The sequence below is a fragment of the Carassius gibelio genome, chromosome B4 (genome assembly GCF_023724105.1).
Source record: "Carassius gibelio isolate Cgi1373 ecotype wild population from Czech Republic chromosome B4, carGib1.2-hapl.c, whole genome shotgun sequence".
Lineage (NCBI taxonomy): Eukaryota > Metazoa > Chordata > Actinopteri > Cypriniformes > Cyprinidae > Carassius > Carassius gibelio.
Genome location: NC_068399.1, coordinates 6350221 through 6372045, shown reverse-complemented (window position 1 = coordinate 6372045; position 21825 = coordinate 6350221). Strand labels below are relative to the sequence as shown.

The window sequence follows — 21825 nt, the reverse complement described above, 5'->3', positions numbered from 1 at the left end:
ATATTTTGTAGTTAGCTTTAAGATTACCCTTAGTACTGAAGTCATTACGTCTTATGGGGAGGTCACACTGCACTTTTCGTTCCATTGACTTCGCATTTCGCTGCGTTCCAAAGTTCAAGTTTGGTGAACTCTGACCTGCGAATTCGCATTACGTGAAACTGTGGGACAAGTAGAAGATCGATACGTCATTGCATGACCTCTCTGTAACGTTATAGAAATTCAAAAATGAAGGAAGCGCTATATAACTTTAGCTGTAGCGCAGCATTTTATTTTATATAATACATAGAGAGAGATACAGAAAGTACAATATAATAAGACGCTTTCAACGCCGTTGCAAAAGACACAGTACAAGCACATATTAATCCATGTGATAATTGAGGAGAGACCGTATAATCTTCCTCCCACCCATATTCGCAACAGCGTCCAAAATAATTTCGCACATTTCAAGTCTAGAGTGACCACCCCTTTAGTCCTATGCGATAACATTAAGTAATATTTTTGGGAGAAATCAAAATGACACATGTACTGGAAAGTAACAAAAATGAATCCAGCAGGACTAGTACAAGCTACATTACTATCAATGTCACAAATTACACACAGATTCTGACATTTCAACCATTTCAGTGGTGTTTAAAATATTCCAGAGTTCCCCCAGAGTGAGTTTTTAGGCGAACATTGTCACATGACACACCATTGCCACAATAACACTGTATGACAGATTGATTACTTAGTAGTTTTTAAAATATGTATAAACTCATTTACCATTTCCTCAACTATCTGATATTCCGATTCACAAATATGTGCAAATTGGTCTCTTATATTGTTTAAAAACAGTTCTAAATGATCTTGATTGTGATCTGTAATGTGAGATGGACACCAGCATGTCTGTTTGCGCAGCTGCTCGGAGTCCTCTCAGTTGGATTTACATCTCGTTAATTCATCAGTTTCTCCCAAAATACATGTAAGTAAGTGGCAGGTGTACTGGGAGAAGAATAAAGTTAACTTTATAGTTACTTACCATCATTGTTTTATGTAAACCTGCTTTGAAACTATATGGAGCACCCAAGTACATATTTTCTAACTGTCACTGATTTGTCATGCAGTTCAAAGCATTATGGGTAGAATTTCTTATGAATCTATTCTGATTCATCAGCACAGTTTCACTGATGTTGAGTCATAATAAACCCAAAACCCAGGATAGAGCGGCTGAGTGAATGTAGTCTGGACCGTGTGGATGAGTCTCATTGTGTCAGAGACGCCGTAGAAGGACAGAGTTCCTGCGCTGTGATCCACAAATACTCCTATTCTACGACTGGACACTACAGGGAGATCAGTCTCTATCTTATTGTGGATGAATGAAAATCTGAAGGGACAGCAGAATAGACTCCAGGACTGATCATTATGTCCAAACCAACTGTTATAACCCCCTCCCTTTCTGCTAATGCTCTTATATGACACTGATATATACACACCATACACCCCACTCCACTCAATCTCCCAGTAACTGCGTCCACACACACTCTCTCTACACAACACTTGAAGCCAATAATCAAATCTTTCTGGATGATCAGGATACAGCTGCCCTATGGAAGTATTAGTAATCACTCTGTTCCTGTTGGACAGATAAAGCCGTTGATGAGCTGTGTTTGGATCCAGAGTGAGCTGATGGGAATCTGTTGGAGATAAAATGCATTAAAAAATCACAAATTCTGAATCTGTTTGATCTGTTTTAATAATGTATTTGCACTCTTAATGGTTTTTGTTCAATGCTTCAGTAATGTCTCATGTTGCCTTCACGAAATTATCATAAATATGAGTTTTCTAATCAGAAAATTGTGTGTGAACGGCCTCTCAAGTCATATTTGCTACTTGGAAATTTGGAAATAATTTTAATACCAGAGTATCTGAGTTGGGCGGGTTATAAACTTTAAACACATGGTGGAGGGGACAACCATTGCTGCTTTCAATGCTATTCTGACAACAGCTAAAGTAGTTTATTTATAGGCTAGTGTATTTAAAAGCTTTTAAGCTATTTTCTTAGTGACTTACATTGTAGGAAGTCGTTGTTGGTCCTGGGAACAAAGTTGGTGAATGTTACTGTGTAAATCAAAATATATTAACAGTATTAAGTACAATACCACGGGAAGGACTCATTTCTGAGAGCAGATCTTCATAATCTTCATGGCTTTACCTCTGTCAGAGATGTTTCTGAGCTCTTTTTTCCAGAAATCCTTCAGTTTGTCTCTCAGCTGACGGACAGATTCTCTCATGCTATCAAAAGAGAAGAGAGAACTGAAGAGAATGTTGGGTACTTCTGTAGATTCAGGAGGTGTTGAGAGACACTGGAAGCTCTACAGGAAACAGAAATAAAATGCTTTATTGGGTGGTTGTTCTGCACGCTTAGTAAACAAACTACAGCTAGTCCAAAATGCAGCAGCAAGAGTTCTTACTAGAACCAGGAAGAATTACCATATTAGCCCGGTCCTGTCAACACTGCACTGGCTCTCTATCAAACATCGTATAGATTTTAAAAATATGGCTTATTACTTATTCAGTATTTACCTCAGTATTTGAATGAGCTCCTTTTACATTATAATCCTCTACGTCCGCTACGTTCTCAAAGCAATTTGATAATACCTAGAATATCAAAATCAACTGCGGGCGGCAGATCATTTGGTGCCTAAACTCTGGAATAACCTACCTAACATTGTTCGGGAGGCAGACACACTCTTGCAGTTTAAATATAGATTCAAGACCCATCTCTTTAACCTGGCTTACACATAACATACTAATATGCTTTTAATATCCAAATCCGTTAAAGGATTTTTAGGCTGCATTAATTAGGTAAACCGGAATCGGAAACACTTCCCATAACACCCTATGTACTTCCTACATCATTAGAAGAATGGCATCTACGCTAATATTTGTCTGTTTCTCTCTTATTCCGAGGTCACCGTGGCCACCAGATCCAGTCAGTATCCAGATCAGAGGGTCACTGCAGTCACCCGGATCCAGTACGTATCCAGACCAGATGGTGGATCAGCACCTAGAAAGGACCTCTACTGCCCTGAAAGACAGCGGAGACCAGGACAACTAGATCCCCAGATACAGATCCCCTGTAAAGACCTTGTCTCAGAGGACCACCAGGACAAGACCACAGGAAACAGATGATTCTTCTGCACAATCTGACTTTGCTGCAGCCTGGAATTGAACTACTGGTTTCGTCTGGTCAGAGGAGAACTGGCCCCCCAACTGAGCCTGGTTTCTCCCAAGGTTTTTTTCTCCATTCTGTCACCGATGGAGTTTCGGTTCCTTGCCGCTGTCGCCTCTGGCTTGCTTAGTTGGGGTAACTTCATCTACAGCGATATCATTGACTTGATTGCAAATAAATGCACTGACACTATTTAACTGAACAGAGATGACATCACTGAATTTAATGATGAACTGCCTTTAACTGTCATTTTGCATTATTGACACTGTTTTCCTTATTAATGTTGTTCAGTTGCTTTGACGCAATGTGTTTTGTTTAAAGCGCTATATAAATAAAGGTGACTTGTCTTGACATGCATGCTTATGATAGATCACTGGTTAATATTCAAAGGCAGGCTCTAAGATGGTTTAGATCCTATCTGTCTGATCACTACCATTTTGTTTACTTAAATGGGGTGTCATCTCATTTATCATCAGTAAAATATGGAGTGCCACAAGGATCCGTCCTAGGTCCCCTTCTATTTTCTATATACATGTTGCCCCTGGGTAATATTATTAGAAAGTACGGGATTAGTTTTCAATGTTATGCTGATGATACTCAATTATATATTTCAACGAGACCAGATGAAACTTCTCAATTATCTAAGCTAACAGAGTGTGTTAAAAATTTTAAATATTGGAAGACCAATAATTTTCTCCTATTAAATTTGGATAAGACAGATATTCATTATTGGACCAAAAAACACTACACAGAATCTAGTAGATTACAATTTGCAACTAGACGGATGTACTGTTACTTTCCTCTACAGTCAGAAATCTGGGTGTAATATTAGACAGCAACTTGTCATTTTGAAAACCATATTTCCCATGTTACAAAAACAGCATTCTTCCATCTTAGAAACATTGCCAAGCTATGAAACATGTTACCTGTTTCTGATGCAGAAAAGCTAGTTCATGCATTCATGACCTCTAGACTGGACTATTGTAATGCACTTCTAGGTGGTTGTCCTGCTTCGTCAATAAACAAGCTACAGGTAGTCCAAAATGCACCTATTAAGTTCCATTTCAGTTACAAATTATCATTACTTATCAATAACCTCCCTAATAAGTCCCTAAGGTCACAAAAAACTGGACTTTTGGTAGTTCCTAGGATAGCAAAGTCCACTAAAGGAGGTACAGCTTTTTCACATTTGGCTCTCAAACTCTGGAATAGCCTTCCTGATAATGTTTGGGGTTCAGACACACTCTCTCGGTTTAAATCTAGATTTAAAAACACATCTCTTTCACCAAACATTCAAATAATGCATCTCTTAAATTTTGACTGCAGTTGCATCTGATCAAATGCGCATTCTTATTCTTTAGCTTGGGTTAAACTAATTAATTTGACTTTGTTGGAACAGCAGTTATGCTAATGATGTCTTTATTTGATTTACATCCCGTGGTAACTAGGATTTACACAAGCTCCAGTCTGGATCCAGAACACCTGAGAAGAGATGATGCTGACCCTCAGAGGACCTCAGATGCTAACCCTGAATCAACAAACAGAACTAACAAATATTGCTACAAGTGTGACTGCATCATATAATAATTGCTGTTATAATGTTCATCGCCTGGCTGACTATGTCTTGTATTCATTTTTCTGAAAAACCCTGTCATACGTGCACAAACTGACAGTCACCACTTATAAGCTACTACTCAATATTGTAGAAACGTAATTTTTCTGTAAAGTTGCTTTGTAATGATTTGTATCGTAAAAAGCGCTATACAAATAAACTTGAATTGAATTTAATTGAATATCACCTCACTTATACCATGTTTAGTCTCTAGCAATTCATCTTTGGATGATTTAATTGAAAGTGCATACTACTGTATATGTTGATGCCGGTGCAAAATATTAGTAATTTGAGAATCTTTACTAGTTTGAATATTAAAATCAGATCCAGTTACATAAGCAAATTACCATGCTTGGAGACAAAGAGTCATAAACTGTCCCTCCAGAAGAGCAACTAACCATTGGCTCTCTGACCCAGGCTCTTCAGTGACCTGCCTGCTTTGTTTTTTTATTTTATTTTGGCCTTTATTTGGGATTCATCACTCTTCAACCTGGAAGAACGTGATCACAAGTCCAAAACCTTAAAACCATCAACATTTTGCATCAGAGACTAAATCCGGACACTTGTCAGTGACCAAAGCATTGCAAGTTTAGTTCATTTAAACGAAACAGAGGTTAAGTATAAGCTTATAGACCCCGTAATAAATGGCACTGATGGTTTCAATCATGTACAACTTGTGCCCTCTCAAGTTCAGGGGCATTCAGTTAACCTCTGTGCTGAATAAAGATGCTCCTGTCTTAAGTGCAGAAATCATGGTCTTGCTGGTGAATGAACATGAACTATATGAAGTGACTAGCAATATGGGCACTATCTTCTCTAATACATTAGAAAGGTTAGAGAATAACATACTGCACCATGGTACAACAGTAATGCCCATTCTCTCAGAAAAACTAACTTGGAAGTTTTTAGAATTGAATGGGAACACAGTATGTTCAATTATAAACAGGGTTTAAAAGCTGCCAGGACTGAACATATCCGCAAACTCATAGAAAATACTATACTAAATACTAATACAATCCAAAGTTTTTATTTAGCACAGTGGTTAGATTACCAAAAAAATGGATGTCAGCTCAACTAATATTCCCTCACATGTTAATAGTATTATCTTTATAATTTCTTCACTGATAAATCACAAATACAATAACAAATGTAGATTCTACTGCGTCTACAATACGTTTTCTACATGTATTTACACTGGGATTTGAATAAAAACAGTGCATCCTTGTGGCACGGCTGACACAGTATAGTAAATGTAGATGGCGTTTGCAATCACATGGGGGTAAGTGGTTAATAACAAAATATTCATTTTGGGGTGGAGTACCCCATTAAGGGGTGATGGAACAAACAGATATCAATACACACAATGTGACGTTGCCTATTGCTATAGTCTTAGGTGAGAACTCATACAGCGGATACATTATATGGCCTTCAAACAGCTACAGGATCACAAGATGAGCTGCTCCATTCATCCCTTACCAACACTAGTTATTGGGATGCTTGAGCATGGACATGTCATTGGGGTTATGAAGTGGTGTCGTCTATCTAATGTTTTGTCCTGGTAGTTTATATGGGTATGTATGTGTGAAAATCACTTAAAAATGTCCAAATGTTGAAGATGGAATTAAGAACCTAACCGGTGAACTTAAAGATGAATATGTACAGTATATTTCATACTTCCCCAAATGCATTTGTTATAAGTATAGTATTTTACAAATTCATTTTTGTGCTAAATGAAAGCATGAAACAAATGAATTTTCACTTAGTATAGACATGTCATTCTATTGTTAGTTTAAATCTGACTCTCTAACCACGACCGCTCCTGCAGTTATAGTTGTGGTACATAAATAGATATTATGTGTCTGCTATTAATAGGTAAATTAACCTAGGTATTATTGAGAGTTGATATTTTTTCAGAAAACTTGACTGATTTGATAATCAGTCTTCTCTTTAACCAGAACTGAAATCCATTTTTAAATGCCATCTCTTTTTAAAAAAGTTGATGTTCATATGAGAGTCTAGCATATAAACTGACATCAGCTGACCGGCTGCATTCCTAATAATCTACTTTCATTAAATGATCATGTTCTTTAAGAGTTACCTGAAGCAAATGAATGTGATCCTGTGTTTGTGAAAGCTGCTCCAGCTCAGCGTCTCTCCTCCTCAGATCACTGATCTCCTGCTCCAGTCGCTCGAGTTGTTCTTCAGCTCGACTTGCTGCATCCTTTTCCTGATCTCTGATCCGCTGTGTGACCTTAGAGCGCATTTTTTCAATGGAGCGAATGAGCTCAGTAAAGATCCTCTCGCTCTCCTCCACGGCTGTCTGTGCAGAGCGCTGTTAAACACACATCACAATAACACAGTGAGCTTCAGTGGGACTGAAAGAGGAGAGTCTGAACTGAGACTGACACAAACGTTTCTTCTTCTCCAGACTCGCCTTATGAGACTTCACAGCCTCTCTCAGCTGCTGAAGATCTTTCTCTCTCTGTTGGATTCTCTGCTGGAACCTTCTCTGTGTCTCCTTCAGCTGATTCTGGAGGACAAATAAATAACAATGAATGCCATATATGTGATGCCATTGCATCACAAAATCATCATGACACGTTCTGATTTCTTTTATGATTAATAACTTGACATGGTGTCAGGTGTAAAGCGAAAGTAGATGCACAGAAGTGAAGGGAGGCGAGTGAGAGCGAAAAAAAAAAAAAGTTGCACCACTTGAGCATTCAACATGAGCGAGGACATCAAGGGGGACCCGCGGCAGCATAGCAAAAACTCCAGCCGAATCTACGCGTACCTCCGAGCGCCACCTTTAGGGCCGTTTCATAGTCAACGCATCTGTACGCATACTCGTCCCCGAGGCTACGCATCGTTACGCTTCGGCCGCCATTATGCGTCGGTGCGTAGCCAAATGTGTCGTCCTAGTTTTTGATACGCGACGCGCCGATTCACGCAATACTATGCGTTGTCGGTGGGGGCGACATTGCAAAGGGGAAGTCGTGGCCTAATGGTTAGAGGGTTGGACTCCCAATCGAAGGGTTGTGAGTTCTAGTCTCGGGCTGGACGGAATTGTGGGTGGGGGGAGTGCATGAACAGTTCTCTCTCCACCTTCAATACCACGACTTAGGTGCCCTTGAGCAAGGCATCGGACCCCCAACTGCTCCCCGGGCGCCGCAGCATAAATGGCTGCCCACTGCTCCGGGTGTGTGCTCACAGTGTGTGTGTGTGTGTTCACTGCTCTGTGTGTGTGCATTTCGGATGGGTTAAATGCAGAGCACAAATTCTGAGTATGGGTCACCATACTTGGCTGAATGTCACTTCACTTTCACTTTCGCAAGTATTGTACATTAATTCAAGTATATTGGGTTCGAATACAATGGTGGGCGAAGAGGAAAAATTATGGGAACTTATACGTATTCATCCACATTTATACGATAGTTCATCAGCAACAGAATACACTCCTCTACAGTTGTCATCGTGATCTGAATATCACGCGACCCGACTCTACTAATATCACCCAACTCTACTACCCCCTGTTGCGTGAGCGGTGTATTGCATACACGCATCACCCGTGACGCTTGCGTTCACTGTTTAGACTATGAAAGGGAGCGCTTCGCTCGCGTTGCTTGCTCGCGTTTCTCGCGTTGACTATGAAACGGCCCTTACGATTCAGCCTATAGAGCCGTTCGACTTCGCAAAACCTCAAGAGTGGGAAAAGTGGATTCGGCGGGTTGAAAGATTTCGACTGGCCAGTAATCTGCACGTCAGCTCGCAGGCGAATCATGTGAACACATTAATATACTGCATGGGAGACAAAGCAGATGATGTGTTAAGAGGACAGCCTTTATCTGAAGTGCAGCGTTATGAATACGAAACAGTTAAAGAGACATTCAACAGATTCTTTTTGTGCCCAAAACAAACGTGATCTATGAACGAGCAAGATTTAATCAAAGAGTGCAGCACCCAAATGAATCAGTTGATAACTTCATAACAGCCCTGTATGCTCTTGCTGAAAACTGTAATTATGGAGCCCTGCATGATGAACTGCTCAGAGAAAGACTTGTAGTTGGTCTAAGAGACAGTACACTATCTGAACGGATGCAGCTGGACAGAGACCGCACTGTTGAGAAAGCTATCAATAGGGCACGACAGTGAGAAGTCATAAAAAAACCGCAGACTGACTTAAGAGGACATGGGAAATGGCAATGTCCATTCAAAGATGTCTCATGCCATTCATGTGGAAAAAAAGGCCACTACAGCAAGATGTGCAAAACGGCCAAAACAGTGCATGCTATTGATGCAGCAGCGTGCAATGAACCGGCAGCCATATCACCCTGGAGCCCAAGACCGGTTTCCCTCTGAAGCTAAGCAGGGCTGAGCCTGGTCTGTACCTGGATGGGAGACCTCCTGAGAAAACTAGGTTGCTGCTGGAAGAGGTGCTAGTGAGACCAGAAGGGGGTGCTCACCCTGTGGTCTGTGTGGGTCCCAGCTGCCTTTTGGCATTGCTTCAGCACCAGAACATTTTCCGAGATGCATGAACAAGCAGGATGCAAGTTGCAACACACGTCACTGTGCAAGACAGCTTAGTCACCTTTTGGTCAGAGTTTGGATAACAGACACGAAGACTGAGGGCACTGTGGTAGCATCCCATTCAGCACCCCCTTTATTCCTGGTGGAGAGCCCTCAAGGCACAATCAGGAGGAACAGGCGACATTTTGTACCTATGCCTCAGAGCAAACCATGTGCTGAAACTTTAAAAAATCTGTTGATCACACAGATTTCCTGAGCCTTCAAAAGACCATACACGGTCAGGGAGACGGTCACGGTCTGGGAGACCTGTGATTCAACCAAAAAGGCTGGACTTATAAATCAAGGAGAGTATGTATAGACATCAAATTCAGTTAGAAAGGAAAGTGTTATGGTGTTAATGAGAATGCAATAATTCAGTGTTAACAGAAACTAGCAAAACAAACAACTAAAGAGAAGCCCGTTAGTTCAGGTATGTTGAATGTGAGTTTGGTTTAAGTTCGTAAGTATTTTGAAGGCTAATGTATGGCCTTGTGGTTCTTTGCTGTTTTTAGTGTTGTTAGAAGGGGAGAAGTGGTGTGACTATTATATGTTTAATATTGGTCTCTTTAAGAGAGATGGTGGAGGGGAGTCAAGGAATGAAGAGGAAGAGCTGTATGTGTGAAAGGTCAGTGAATAAAAGAATGGCATGAGTTGTGACACGTTCAATGGCCCTGATCTCTTTTATGATTAATAACTCGACAGTCTGTTGGCTGTGTGGTATGACGTAAGATGTCAACTATTGCCTGCTACATCAATATATAATATGTTTGTGGAGTTGTTTAGCAGAGGATTATGACATCTTGAGAAATGTAATGTTCTTTTTATTCGAAGCTGATTTCATCTGATTGCGTTTTGTTTTGTTATGCTTTGTTCAGTGAAACCGGAAATGTCTCTGTTTATTGGCCTTAGACTGCCATCTAGTGATCATTCACAGAATACACATGATGTAAACAAGAACGAATGATGCAATCCTGAAATTTCTCGTCAAAGTTCAATCCAAAAGCTTTTCAAAAGATCTGTAGTGCATTTTTAGGTCCATACCTGTTTCTCTGTCCTGTGTACGGCAGCTGATGTAGTGTCATGGTTTTTATGTTCATACTTCAAACAAAGCACACATATAAACTGTTGATCAGTTTTACAAAACAACTCCAGAAGCTTGTCATGTTGACAGCAGATCTTCTCATGCAGTTGTCCAGTGGTTTCGGTCACTTTGTGGCGCTTACATGAGTGAAAATCCTCATGATGGTCAAAATGGGTTTGACAGTATGATTCCAGACACACCAGACAGGACTTGACGGCTTTGTATTTTCTTCCAGCACAGACATCACACTGCACTTCTCCAGGTCCAGCGTAAGAGTGACCAGGAGGTTTCTTCAGTTTATCCACCACTTTAGCCAGCATGATGTTTTTAGCTAAATCAGGCGTTGGGTTGAAGATCCGTCTGCACTGAGGGCAGCTGTAGACTCTCATCTGATCCTGCTGATCCCAGCTGTCTGTTATACATCCCATACAGAAGCTGTGTCCACAGGGAATGGTCACTGGATCCTTCAGGAGATCCAGACACACTGGGCACATGAAATCGTCTTGAGAAAACCTGGCTTCTGCCATTTTACTGCATGAGTACTGCACAGACACACAACAGCTCAATTATACTTGTGTTTCAGTCGCCCTGAATGTAGGAGTTTCCTGCTTTCGTGTACAACATGGGTGTGTCTTTAAAGTCACAGATAACAAAATGTCCACTAGAGGTCAGCTTTAGACAGACATACAAGACATGAGAATACAAGTTATTCCAGAAAGACTCAGGAGGTGTAGATTAGACTAAAGCATTTATTTACAGAAACATACAAATAACAGAATTATTTTGGCGTAGCGCCATCCATAGCGGGGATCTGAAGTTTGTAGATAGCCGCTAATCCTGTCAAAGATGAAGGCAGGGCGGAGCCTACCCCAAAAAGAAAGAAGAAAATGTAATACGCACCAAATGAAGTACTTCTTAGAGGATCCTAAAACATGAATAAAAGATAAATTGAGATATTTAGCCAGACATAATTAGAAAACAGCATCAGATTATAGCTAAAGTATTAGCTTATATGGTAAGGGAGCTGAATCGCAGAGCCTCAGAGAGAGATTTTTTTTTAATTTTAACAAAACATTTATTTACAATTCTTATACACCACTTCAACACAATAATTCAAATTACATTAGTAATAAACATTGTAACACAAGAGAAAATTTGAATGTCTCTACAACAGAGCAAACTGCATCATTATAACCCCACACTGGTTTGAAAAAAAGTCTTTCATCATCTTAAAAAAAATTAAAATCAATCCATACTCTTGATTTTATCCTGTTTTTTTTTAAGATAGATATAATTTCACATCCTATAGACCCTTCAATTTTGTTCCTCCTACTTAAATATATTGCCATTTTTGCTTCACCTATAATAAAATTGAATTGTTGACATTTTATTGTTTTTTTGCTGCATATCTATAACCAAGCATACAACTCTGAACAGTAAAAGCTTCATTTAAACTGCTAAACAACAATTTAAGAAAGTCAAAAAAAATAACCCAATCTTGTACACTCAATAAAACAATGAAAAATTTTCACAAAAAGGACACACATTACGTACATTTGGGTTAACAGCAACTGCGCAGTGTGAGATTCTCCATTGGAGATCCCTCACTCTCTTTTCTAAATACGACTTAAAGCTTTTTTTAATGCTTCACATATACACTTCATAGTTAAAAGGTTGTAGACATCCAAACTGCACTGAAGATGTTTGGGCATGTGAATGATAGTTTGGATAAAGGCTCGATAATGGACTTAGAAGAAAGAGTAGAGAAGGTAGCTGATATTTATGTAAGTGCCGGGGCTGTAAGAGATATGAAACATAAGAAAGACAAAGAGGACTTTGACACCCAAACACTGAAAACCCAAGCATCTCAACACACAGTTAACTGAGATTACTTGTTAATACATTTACTCATAAAAGCTGACGTAAACTGGATGGAGAAGAAAATAGACTAATATAATGTATGTTTTTTTCAGGAAGTGATTCTGTGAGGATCAGAAGCTCCAGAGCAGCTGTAGTGTGTTTGGTTCTGCTGTGTGTTCTTCTGCTGACTGCAGTCACAGTGCTGTGTTTCTTCTTCACTCAAGAACGACAACAGCTCATATCCAAGAATGAAAACCTGACCAATGAGAGAGAGCAGCTGATGCTCAAGAACACAAACCTTTTTAATGTCTTCTTTGTCAGACACACATTTCAAGTGCTGGAGTTTCTTCTAATGAGCTGATGAGTTGAGTCAGGTGTGTTTAATTAGAAAGACATACAAAATGTGTGCAAAATTGAATTCTAGAGGTGTTGTATATGACCAGTAATGCCTTGTGAGTGAGAATCAAAGAACATTCTATCATATAATTGAGATTCCAGTCTTCAGTTATTATTTGTACATGATGCAGTTATACATCACCAGTCATTGTGAATCACTTCCGTATTTTCTCTTTTCTTTTTTTTAAATTACACATTATTATTATTTCATCCCAGGTTTGGTTTGTAAACCTTTTTTGTAAAAGTTGCAATAAAACATCATAGTTACAGTAGAGTTAAGATGATCCAAAATCAATACAGTACTTTACAAACACACATGCTTTACCAGATAAACATTAAACAGCAAGCTAGCCTCTCTTTAATTCATTATTATTTTTTTATTTATTTTTTTTACTTTAAATTGAAGGGTTTCAGTCATTTTAATCAAGCATGCAAACCTAGAATAGAATAAGAGTGGAATATTGCTTAAAATCTTTTGTAGAGAAACTACATAAAACTCTAAGAAATAAAACTGTAAATAAAACTTAATTAAACTAAATATGGTATAACATTTCTTTAACATCACTCTAATTTCAATACACACATCTACTCATAAAAAAGTAACACACACACTTGCATTTGTGGTTTACGGAGACTCTCCATAGGCATAATGGTATCTATACTGTACAAACTATATTTTCTCCCTCAACACCAAGCCTAGACCTAAACCTACTCCTCACAGAGTACAATTTTTAAATTACATAATACACTGTTTTGTATGTTTTTTTTCACTCATAAATCATGTTTACATTATAGTACCCATGTCATTATACACATTTGTGTCCTATCAATCTTATATACCAGTGCGCACACACACACACACACACTACTTACAGTGGTTCATCATTCAGTTCACGTTTTTCAAGAGTGCACAACTTCATTAATATCATATGTTATTTCCAGGAGTGTTATCACAAGTCTCTCTGTTGCTGATATACCAGATGATATTAGAGTTAATTACTTAAAATGCAACTTAGCATCATTAAAAAAAAAAAAAAAACCTTTTGAAAAAAATCTTCTTTTTGTGTCATTTAATATTTGAATTTAAAATTTTGAGTGGTTAAATTTACACAATTTAATGTAAATAGTAACTAATGTTTACAGTTAGTATACCTATTTTTTCTCTTAATAAAAGGCATAGCATGTTGGCATAGCATTAATAAAATACCGTATTTTCCAGACTATAAGTCGCACTTTTTTTTATAGTTTGGCTCTTCCTGCGACTTATAGTCAGGTGCGACTTATTTATCAAAATTAATTTGACATGAACCGAGAGAAATGAACCAAGAGAAAACATTACCGCAATCTTATGCGATGAAATTGCGGGAACTTGCAAAAACTGTGGTTTGATGAAAAAGAGAAAAAAAGGTGACCCCCCCCCCCCCCCACCCAACACCCTGTTCTCACTAGGCTACTACCTTACTGTAAAGAGTCATTTCTTATAACTTCCTATGATAAGCAAGCATACTAAATCACATAATATTTAAGTTCTCATTCTGTTTTATTTCAGACCTTAATTAACACATGGCTCAAACTTACAAAACATTGAGTCAAACAAGTTCTCTAGCTTTACAAAAGGAATATTCAACAACTTCTGTAAAAATGAATGCAAATAAAATATACACACAAATATACAAATGCTGTTTTACAGGAATTGCAAAGTGCAATCTCTTATTGCAACGTAAATTATTTTACATACTACTAATATACTTACAACTGTAAGGTTTTGGTACTATTCTGTAACAAAAAAGTACAATCTTACAACTGTAGAGGTGCATCAACTTCTGAATGAAACTACAACAGTCCACTGTGAAAATGAAAACTAACTGTGTAGCCTTTAACACTGGCCTATCATTCGCCATCCTCATCCTCATCCCTCTCTCAAAATAATTTGCCCCCACTGTCATGTAACACACCGGGTAACTGCTTCGCGCTGTCTTTTGCGCTTATTTTTGTTGGCAGATAAGAAAGATTTTCGTCCTTCACCCTGGTTTCACCGCGGGCTTCACAGATGATGTTCACGTCGCGCAATTACGTCACTTCATAAGGTTCCCATTGGGAAATAATGGCGATTTACTTGTGTGAAGTAAACGCAACATTTTTAAACTTTCTGCTAAGATATATGTGACTTTTTTGCAACGAAAACTATTATTATTATGAAATCATGCTACCTCCGCATATTTTGCCTCCTGAAATTGGGATTTTATGCGGCGAAAGTGCGGCATATTTGAAAAAATGCGACCCCCGCATAAATATGCGGCCCTTGGCTGATTATGCATAAAATCATGCGATCGCATAATTGCGTTTTTCTGGAGGGACTGACACTAATGACATAGAGCGCCCTCTCGCGGCTGTAGACGGTAATGTTTTCTCTTGGTGCTTGGTTCTAAATAAATGCGACTTATAGTCTGGTGCGACTTATATGTTTTTTTCCTCATCATGACGTATTTTTGGACTGATGCGACTTATACTCAGGTGCGACTTATAGTCCGAAAAATATGGTAAGCAACCTTTTTAGATTGCTAAAAAAAAAAAATCAATCAGCACCAAAAAAAGTTTTTTTATTTGATTTATAATTAAACTGCATCAAAGTCACTAAAATATGTTTCAGTATTGACAAAACACAACACTTAATGACAGGAGATCTGTTAAAAAGTTTCCCTCCTATAAAATCATCAAATAACTCATACATCTTGAAGAACGTAAATGCAGCCATAATTAAAACCATAAACTGATCACTGCTCTGGACTGGATGTAGCAGTAACAAAAAGTTTTCCAGCAGCATGCAATGTCAAAATGTAGAAGCCCACCGTGTCCTGCAGTGGGTTGGGTTTCCTTTCTGCATAAACACTGGCCACACAAACACAGATGAGGAACACAACACGCTCCACTCAAGAAGAGAAACCAGCGTGAGTTTGTGAGTGTCTTTACAACACCAAAACGGTCTGAAAGTAAATATAGAAAAATGGACAGAGTCTCAAATATCTATGAAAATTATGACATAAGTGATCAAATTGGAAAAGACTCAGCACAAGGAAAGTCATCAGAACTTACAGTAACTGAGATTGATAATTCATTCAGTTTTCATGCTTTCAATTGATGATAAATGATAAATGAATGATGATAAATAAAGAGAATAACAGCATGATTGTTCTTCAGGAAGTGATTCTGTGAGGATCAGAAGCTCCAGAGCAGCTGTAGTGTGTTTGGTTCTGCTGTGTGTTCTTCTGCTGACTGCAGTCATAGTGCTGTGTGTCATCTTCTCTCAAGCGAGACAACAGCTCTTATCCAAGAACACAAACCTGACCATTGAGAGAGAGCAGCTAAGAAATTAACTTCTGTCTCTTGGTAAAGTATTTGCTATGTAGCAGACATTGCTAAAGCATGGAATTAAAAATGGCATTCACTATACTATCTGTAAGTTACATGCAGGTGAGTGTAAATGGGGGGGGGAGCTAATAGCTGAACTGGTAGTGTTTACAGATGAATGGATTTACTATCAATCCAATTTTTACCTCTTGTCCACTGAGAGGAAGAACTGGGACGACAGCAGACAACACTGTCAGACGAGAGGAGCAGATCTGATCATCATAAACAAGGAAAGAGGAAAATGTGAGTTTTGTGTACATTTGTGGTGTTTAGCTTCTAAATGAAAAATGCTTATGTTATGTGTCTGCTGTCTGTGAATGATATACAGTAATAGCATAATTGTTTCATATGCTCAGGAGTTTGTTAAGAAAATTACTGATAAAAGAGAATTCTGGATTGGTCTGACTGACAAAGAAGTGGAGTGAAGCTGGACATGGGTTGATGGCACCAACATGACCTCTGGGTGAAAAACCACTGAACTAATTATATTATGTAATAAATTATTCTCACAGTCAGTATCAAATCACACAGAAAGCATCACTGAACATTTAATGATGATCTGTTGTTGCAGTTTTTGGGCATTTGGTGAGCCCTTTGGACTAACAATAGAGAATTGTGTTGTGACGTATTTGACAAACTGGCCTTTTTTAGGATGGCTTGATGTTAGATGTGATAATACTTATCAATGGATCTGTGAGAAGAGAATTGACCCTCTAATACGGCCCTAGGAACATCATACAACTGTTACAAAGCTTTCATAAATAATGATTATCGTCTAAAGCATGGGTGTCCAATCCTATTCCTGCAAAGCAATCTTTGCAGTTAATTTTAGCTTCAGTCCCAACTGAACACACCTGAACCTTTCAAGGTTTTCAGGATTACAAACAATTGTCAGGAATTAGTGTTTAAATGAAACTCGGCAGGATGGTGGTCCTCCATGACTAGAAATGGACACCACTGATTTTAAATAAATACTTATTAAAGCATTTTATCTGGAAAAATATAATGTTAAAATTAAAATCATTACTTACACTTTTTAAGTACTTTTTCCAATATTAATCCTGCTCACTCCTTTTAGCTGCTGTAGGTAACTTTTGTAAAAAATATATTTTTTACATATTTGTTAATCCTGTCATTATGTCCTGACAGTAGAATATGAGACAGATAATCTGTGAAAAAATCAAGCTCCTCTGGCTCCTCCCAGTGGTCCTATTGCCATATGCAGAAACTCCATCGCTCCCGGTAAAAAACAACCAATCAGAGCTGCGGTCCGTAACTTTGTTTGTGTTCAAAATGTAGAAAAATGTATATAATAAGCGAGTACACCATGAATCCATTTTCCAAACCGTGTTTTTAGCTTGTCCTGAATCACTAGGGTGCACCTATAATAAGTGTTTATATTCGGACTATTTTAGATTGCTTCGGGGGTACCGCGGCGGAGTAACCCAGTACCTTTGTGATTCTTCATAGACATAGACAGAGAGAAGTAGTTCCGGCTACAATGTTCTTCCGCAAGACGCAAGCAGTTCTGTTTATTAACCGCTAGAGCGTCAAAAGTTCCCTACCGCAGCTTTAACGGCAATGAATGGTGAACCACATTCAAGCTAAAAAAAAAAAAAAAAAGAATGCAAATATCTCACATAATTTTCCCATGTGTCTATATAGAGCATAGAGCCCAATGAACTGTTTCTTAAGGTCTGTAGAGTAATTTTTTCTGTTGATGTTATGACAGATATTTGTTTTATTGTTATTTTTTATGTTTAGCACAAGTGGTAAGCTTTTGCCCAAATGTTACTGACAAGAGTTCCTTTAAAATGTCAACCTTCTTAAAAACCACTAAATAATTCACACGCAAATGCAGCTGATGCTTAAACTGTTAACTATACACTGATCAACCCTCTGGATTTGATGTACCAGCAACAACCTAAAAGCTATTAACATTTTGAAAACATTACCCATTATTAAAAATATTATATGCATTTGAACCTCATTTAAATTAACGCAATCCACATTGTTGAAAAACATTAAAGCAATAATGTCCTTCTGCGATAAGTTTCTATATGCATAAATATTGAAAACACTTAAAACAGTTCCTACTGTAAATTAATAGTAAATACTGGCTCCATAAACAAAGATGATGAGCAAAATACAGTCCACTCAGAGAAATAACTGAAAACCTTTCACAGTAGAGGTTATAAACACTGAGACTGAAATAGACTTTAAACAATATAAAAACATTTGTGTATAAAGTTCACAAATTAAACAATAAAAAAACTGTGCATGAAATAAAAGTACAAAATGAACAATCAACCAAAAAAAAAAAAAAAAAACACAATCAGCTGTCTTAACGTTTGATGTACTAGCAACAACCTGAACATTTCAAAAGCCGTAAATTTTTCTAAACACCAGCTAGCATCAAAATTATTAACCCTGTAAAGAATGTATGAGCCTCATTTAAATGAATGCAATCAAGATTTCTGTGACAATTAAATATTTCTAGCTTCCTTCTGCAGTGGTATGAAGTTCATTACCTCATAAATACTTAAAGGTCCCGTTTTACGTGCTTTTTAGAAGCTTTGATTGTGTTTACAATGTGCAATATAACATATGTTCATGTTTCGCGTGTAAAAAAACATAGTATTTTTCACACAATTCACCTATCTCTATACTGCTGTTTTCACTGTCATAAAAACGGGCTGATGACTTCCTTGTCCTATAAAGTCCCTCCTTCAGAAATATGTAACGGGTTCTGATTGGGCCAGCGGTTCCTGTGTTGTGATTCGACAGCAGCTGAGAGCAGGCTGCCCTCCTGGTAACGTGATTGGGCTAGAACGCACGTGCTGGAGATGTACTTATAATGACAGGAGTGTTTTTACTGACGAGATTCGCATGAAAACCACATTCGTTTTTTTGCACAGCCCTAACATCTAGTTAACAAAGCTAAACAGCGTTGCCCTTTGTGTAATAAGTTACAGAAACTGTTAAACGCACCAACTTAAATAATAAAATACACTTACCAGTTGTGGTCCATAAACAACGCCTTCTCCAGACAAAGAGGGAACTGCTCCATCTTTCAAGAATAATCTTTGTGCGAATGCGGCATTAAACTGATTGAGATTGAGAAAGCTGTCCTCAGCAAAATGTGCTGCACATAGTTTTTCATGTGGATTATAATTTTCGGGAACCGAGTTAAACATAAATTGTAACCATTAATCTCCAAGTACAGCGTCCCTGGGAAGCCCAAACAAAGATGATTGGACTCCAAGATAAAAAAAAAAAAACAGCATTTCAACGACGTGGCGACAAACACAAACAGCTCTTCCTTCTTCTCCATCAGGGCACAAAAAGGCCACGCCCCCTGTTTGTGAATTCATGTGGGCAGTGGTTAGTCAAAAAAAACGTTTTAGTGACGTCATTCCTGCAGGAACTAGAGGGCTGTAGTCCAAACGGGTCGTTTTTTGTAGGTGAATTCTGTTAAATAAAATATCTCGTTTGGCATTGAACTTTGAGCTTTAGAATTTTACAGATATTATTTATACTCGAACAAGAACATTACACACTAACTAAAGTTTAAGACATGGTATCACGAAGAAGGGGACCTTTAAAACATTTCCACACAAAAAATTCCTTTAAAAGACATGGCTACACAAACACAGATGAGGAGCGCAACACAGTTCACTAGCATGTTGGCATTTAATGATGGCAAAATTGTTAAAAAAAAGCGACTGAAAAAAAAAATTCCAAAAGTTAAATTTGAAAAAGCGATTAAATATCATAAAGCAATGAAAATGTAAAGCCACCCAATGGCCATACAACGGAATCCAACAGCGAGGATAAAGGTATAATGTGTATAGGTCAAGTACTTCTGCAAAGTTCACTTAATTTATTAGGATTTCATTTCAATTTGATTTTAGCTCTGTGTTCAATCTGATATGACAAGACAGAGCAAGTTACTTCTGGTATGTGAAAGTCTCAACTTTCAAATTTTTTCAATTAAAAAAAATGTAAACAATAAATACCATTTTGTGGCTCTTTAAAGTGTTATAACTAGTGGTCGACCGATATCGCCGAGGCGGATATATCGGCGGATATAGTTTTTCTGCTTGGCTGATGTGTTAGAGGGGGGACTTTTATTTTGAGAAAAAGGCAGCGCCTGAGTGCACAGTGCTCACATTTTTCTTCTTGATCGCTGTCATCGTTAACAGTTTTGTCTAATAATCAGATAGAATGGTTAAACAAAGAAATTAATTTACACAAAAAGTATTATAACGACTGCTTTTATATTCTTAGTAATAGAAAAGCAAACATTATAATACTGTCTCATTTGCCGTCAGCATTAAGCAAATATGCACTTATATCATTTAAACAAATCTTTAAATGGCTGATGACCATTTAATTACACAAACCTTTTTTATCATAACAAAGTATTTTTATCCATCATGATTGCGTGTTCTCTGTGTGACGGTCGTTCCGTGTGAATTAAATGCTTTATTTCAAATTAAGTGATTTCGTGATTTCAAATTAAGTGACCCATACTCAGAATTTGTGCTCTGGATTTAACCCATCCAAAGTGCACACACAACAGTGAAAACACACACCCAGAGCAGTGGACAGCCATTTATGCTGTTGTGCCCGGGGAGCAGTTGGGGGTTCGGTGCCTTGCTCAAGGGTGCCTCATTTAAAACTCGAACCCACAACCTTAGGGTTAGGAGTCAAGCTCTCTAACCATTAGGCCACGACTTCCCGATCATAGAGCTGTGATTATGCATTTGCCCACTGTCATATTCATGGCATTTTCACTGTGTGCTGCATGTAAAATGAGTGTTACCCTGGCTTTATTTGAAAAATATGATTCCCAGTGCACACAAACTTCCCAGAATAATGAGTTCAAGGTTAGTGTTTACTTCCTTTTAAATTCTGTTTTTTATTAAATATTTATTTATTTGTGAAAAATTTCATCTAAAGTATTAATATATTTATTTTACAAATTTATTTATCAAATGATTTCAGATTTCTTAAATATTAATAAAGATATAAAAAAAAAATGCTTTATATCGGCTATCAGCCCCCCTGCTTTCCATGATAAAAACACATATTGGTTGACCACTAGTAATGACAGATTGCTTTAAACAATAAATGCCATTTTGTGGTTCTTAAATGCGTCATGACAGATCGTTTTGGAGCTTCGGTTCAAGTGGCACTTTAACTGGCCATCTTTTCATATTTACTGTACTTATCAGAGCATATTTTATTTCAACCACAGAAAGACGTCATTACAAACAACTTTTCAAGTTCAAGTCCACTGAAGCTGATCTACACTCCTGTCTGATTTGTTTGATGGACAAAATGTCAGATTCAGTGTTATGATTAGTCAGCTCACCTGTCAATCAAGCTCTTTGCAAAGGGTCAGTTCAGAAAGGATAATGCAATATGTATGAGTTTCATGTAGTGTCTCTAGTTAATTTTCATCCCTACATCTTCAGAATATTTTGTATTTTTTTTTATGTAATGTAATTATGTCTTCCATGATGACTTAATTATTAACTTTAATAATGACTTGGTTACAGGAGAAAATTTTGTTTTCAACCTTCTGGAAATGTTAGTCCTTGAAAATGTTTTTGAATAATCAAATACTGGCACGTACCTGGTATAATTATTAAACTTCTGATAGAACAAACTCCTCTGTGACAT

General features: G+C 37.8%; 1 protein-coding gene across 2 annotated transcripts; it reads right to left on the bottom strand.

Annotated features, from left to right (window-relative positions):
• Window positions 1-242: 242 nt before the first annotated feature.
• LOC127955955 (tripartite motif-containing protein 16) lies at window positions 243-11065 on the bottom strand. Of its 2 annotated transcripts, none has more exons than XM_052553654.1 (6): window positions 10431-11065; window positions 7258-7353; window positions 6922-7155; window positions 2192-2351; window positions 2050-2097; window positions 243-1673 (listed from the first exon to the last, which is right to left on the bottom strand). In XM_052553654.1, the coding sequence occupies exons 1-6, from the start codon at window positions 10995-10997 to the stop codon at window positions 1150-1152; spliced, it is 1629 nt and encodes a 542-aa protein (XP_052409614.1). In that variant the 5' UTR covers window positions 10998-11065; the 3' UTR covers window positions 243-1149. The 2 variants fall into 2 exon arrangements, with proteins under 2 accessions (XP_052409614.1, XP_052409615.1); XM_052553655.1 differs by having other exon boundaries at window positions 1455-1673; window positions 2050-2072.
• Window positions 11066-21825: the final 10760 nt, after the last annotated feature.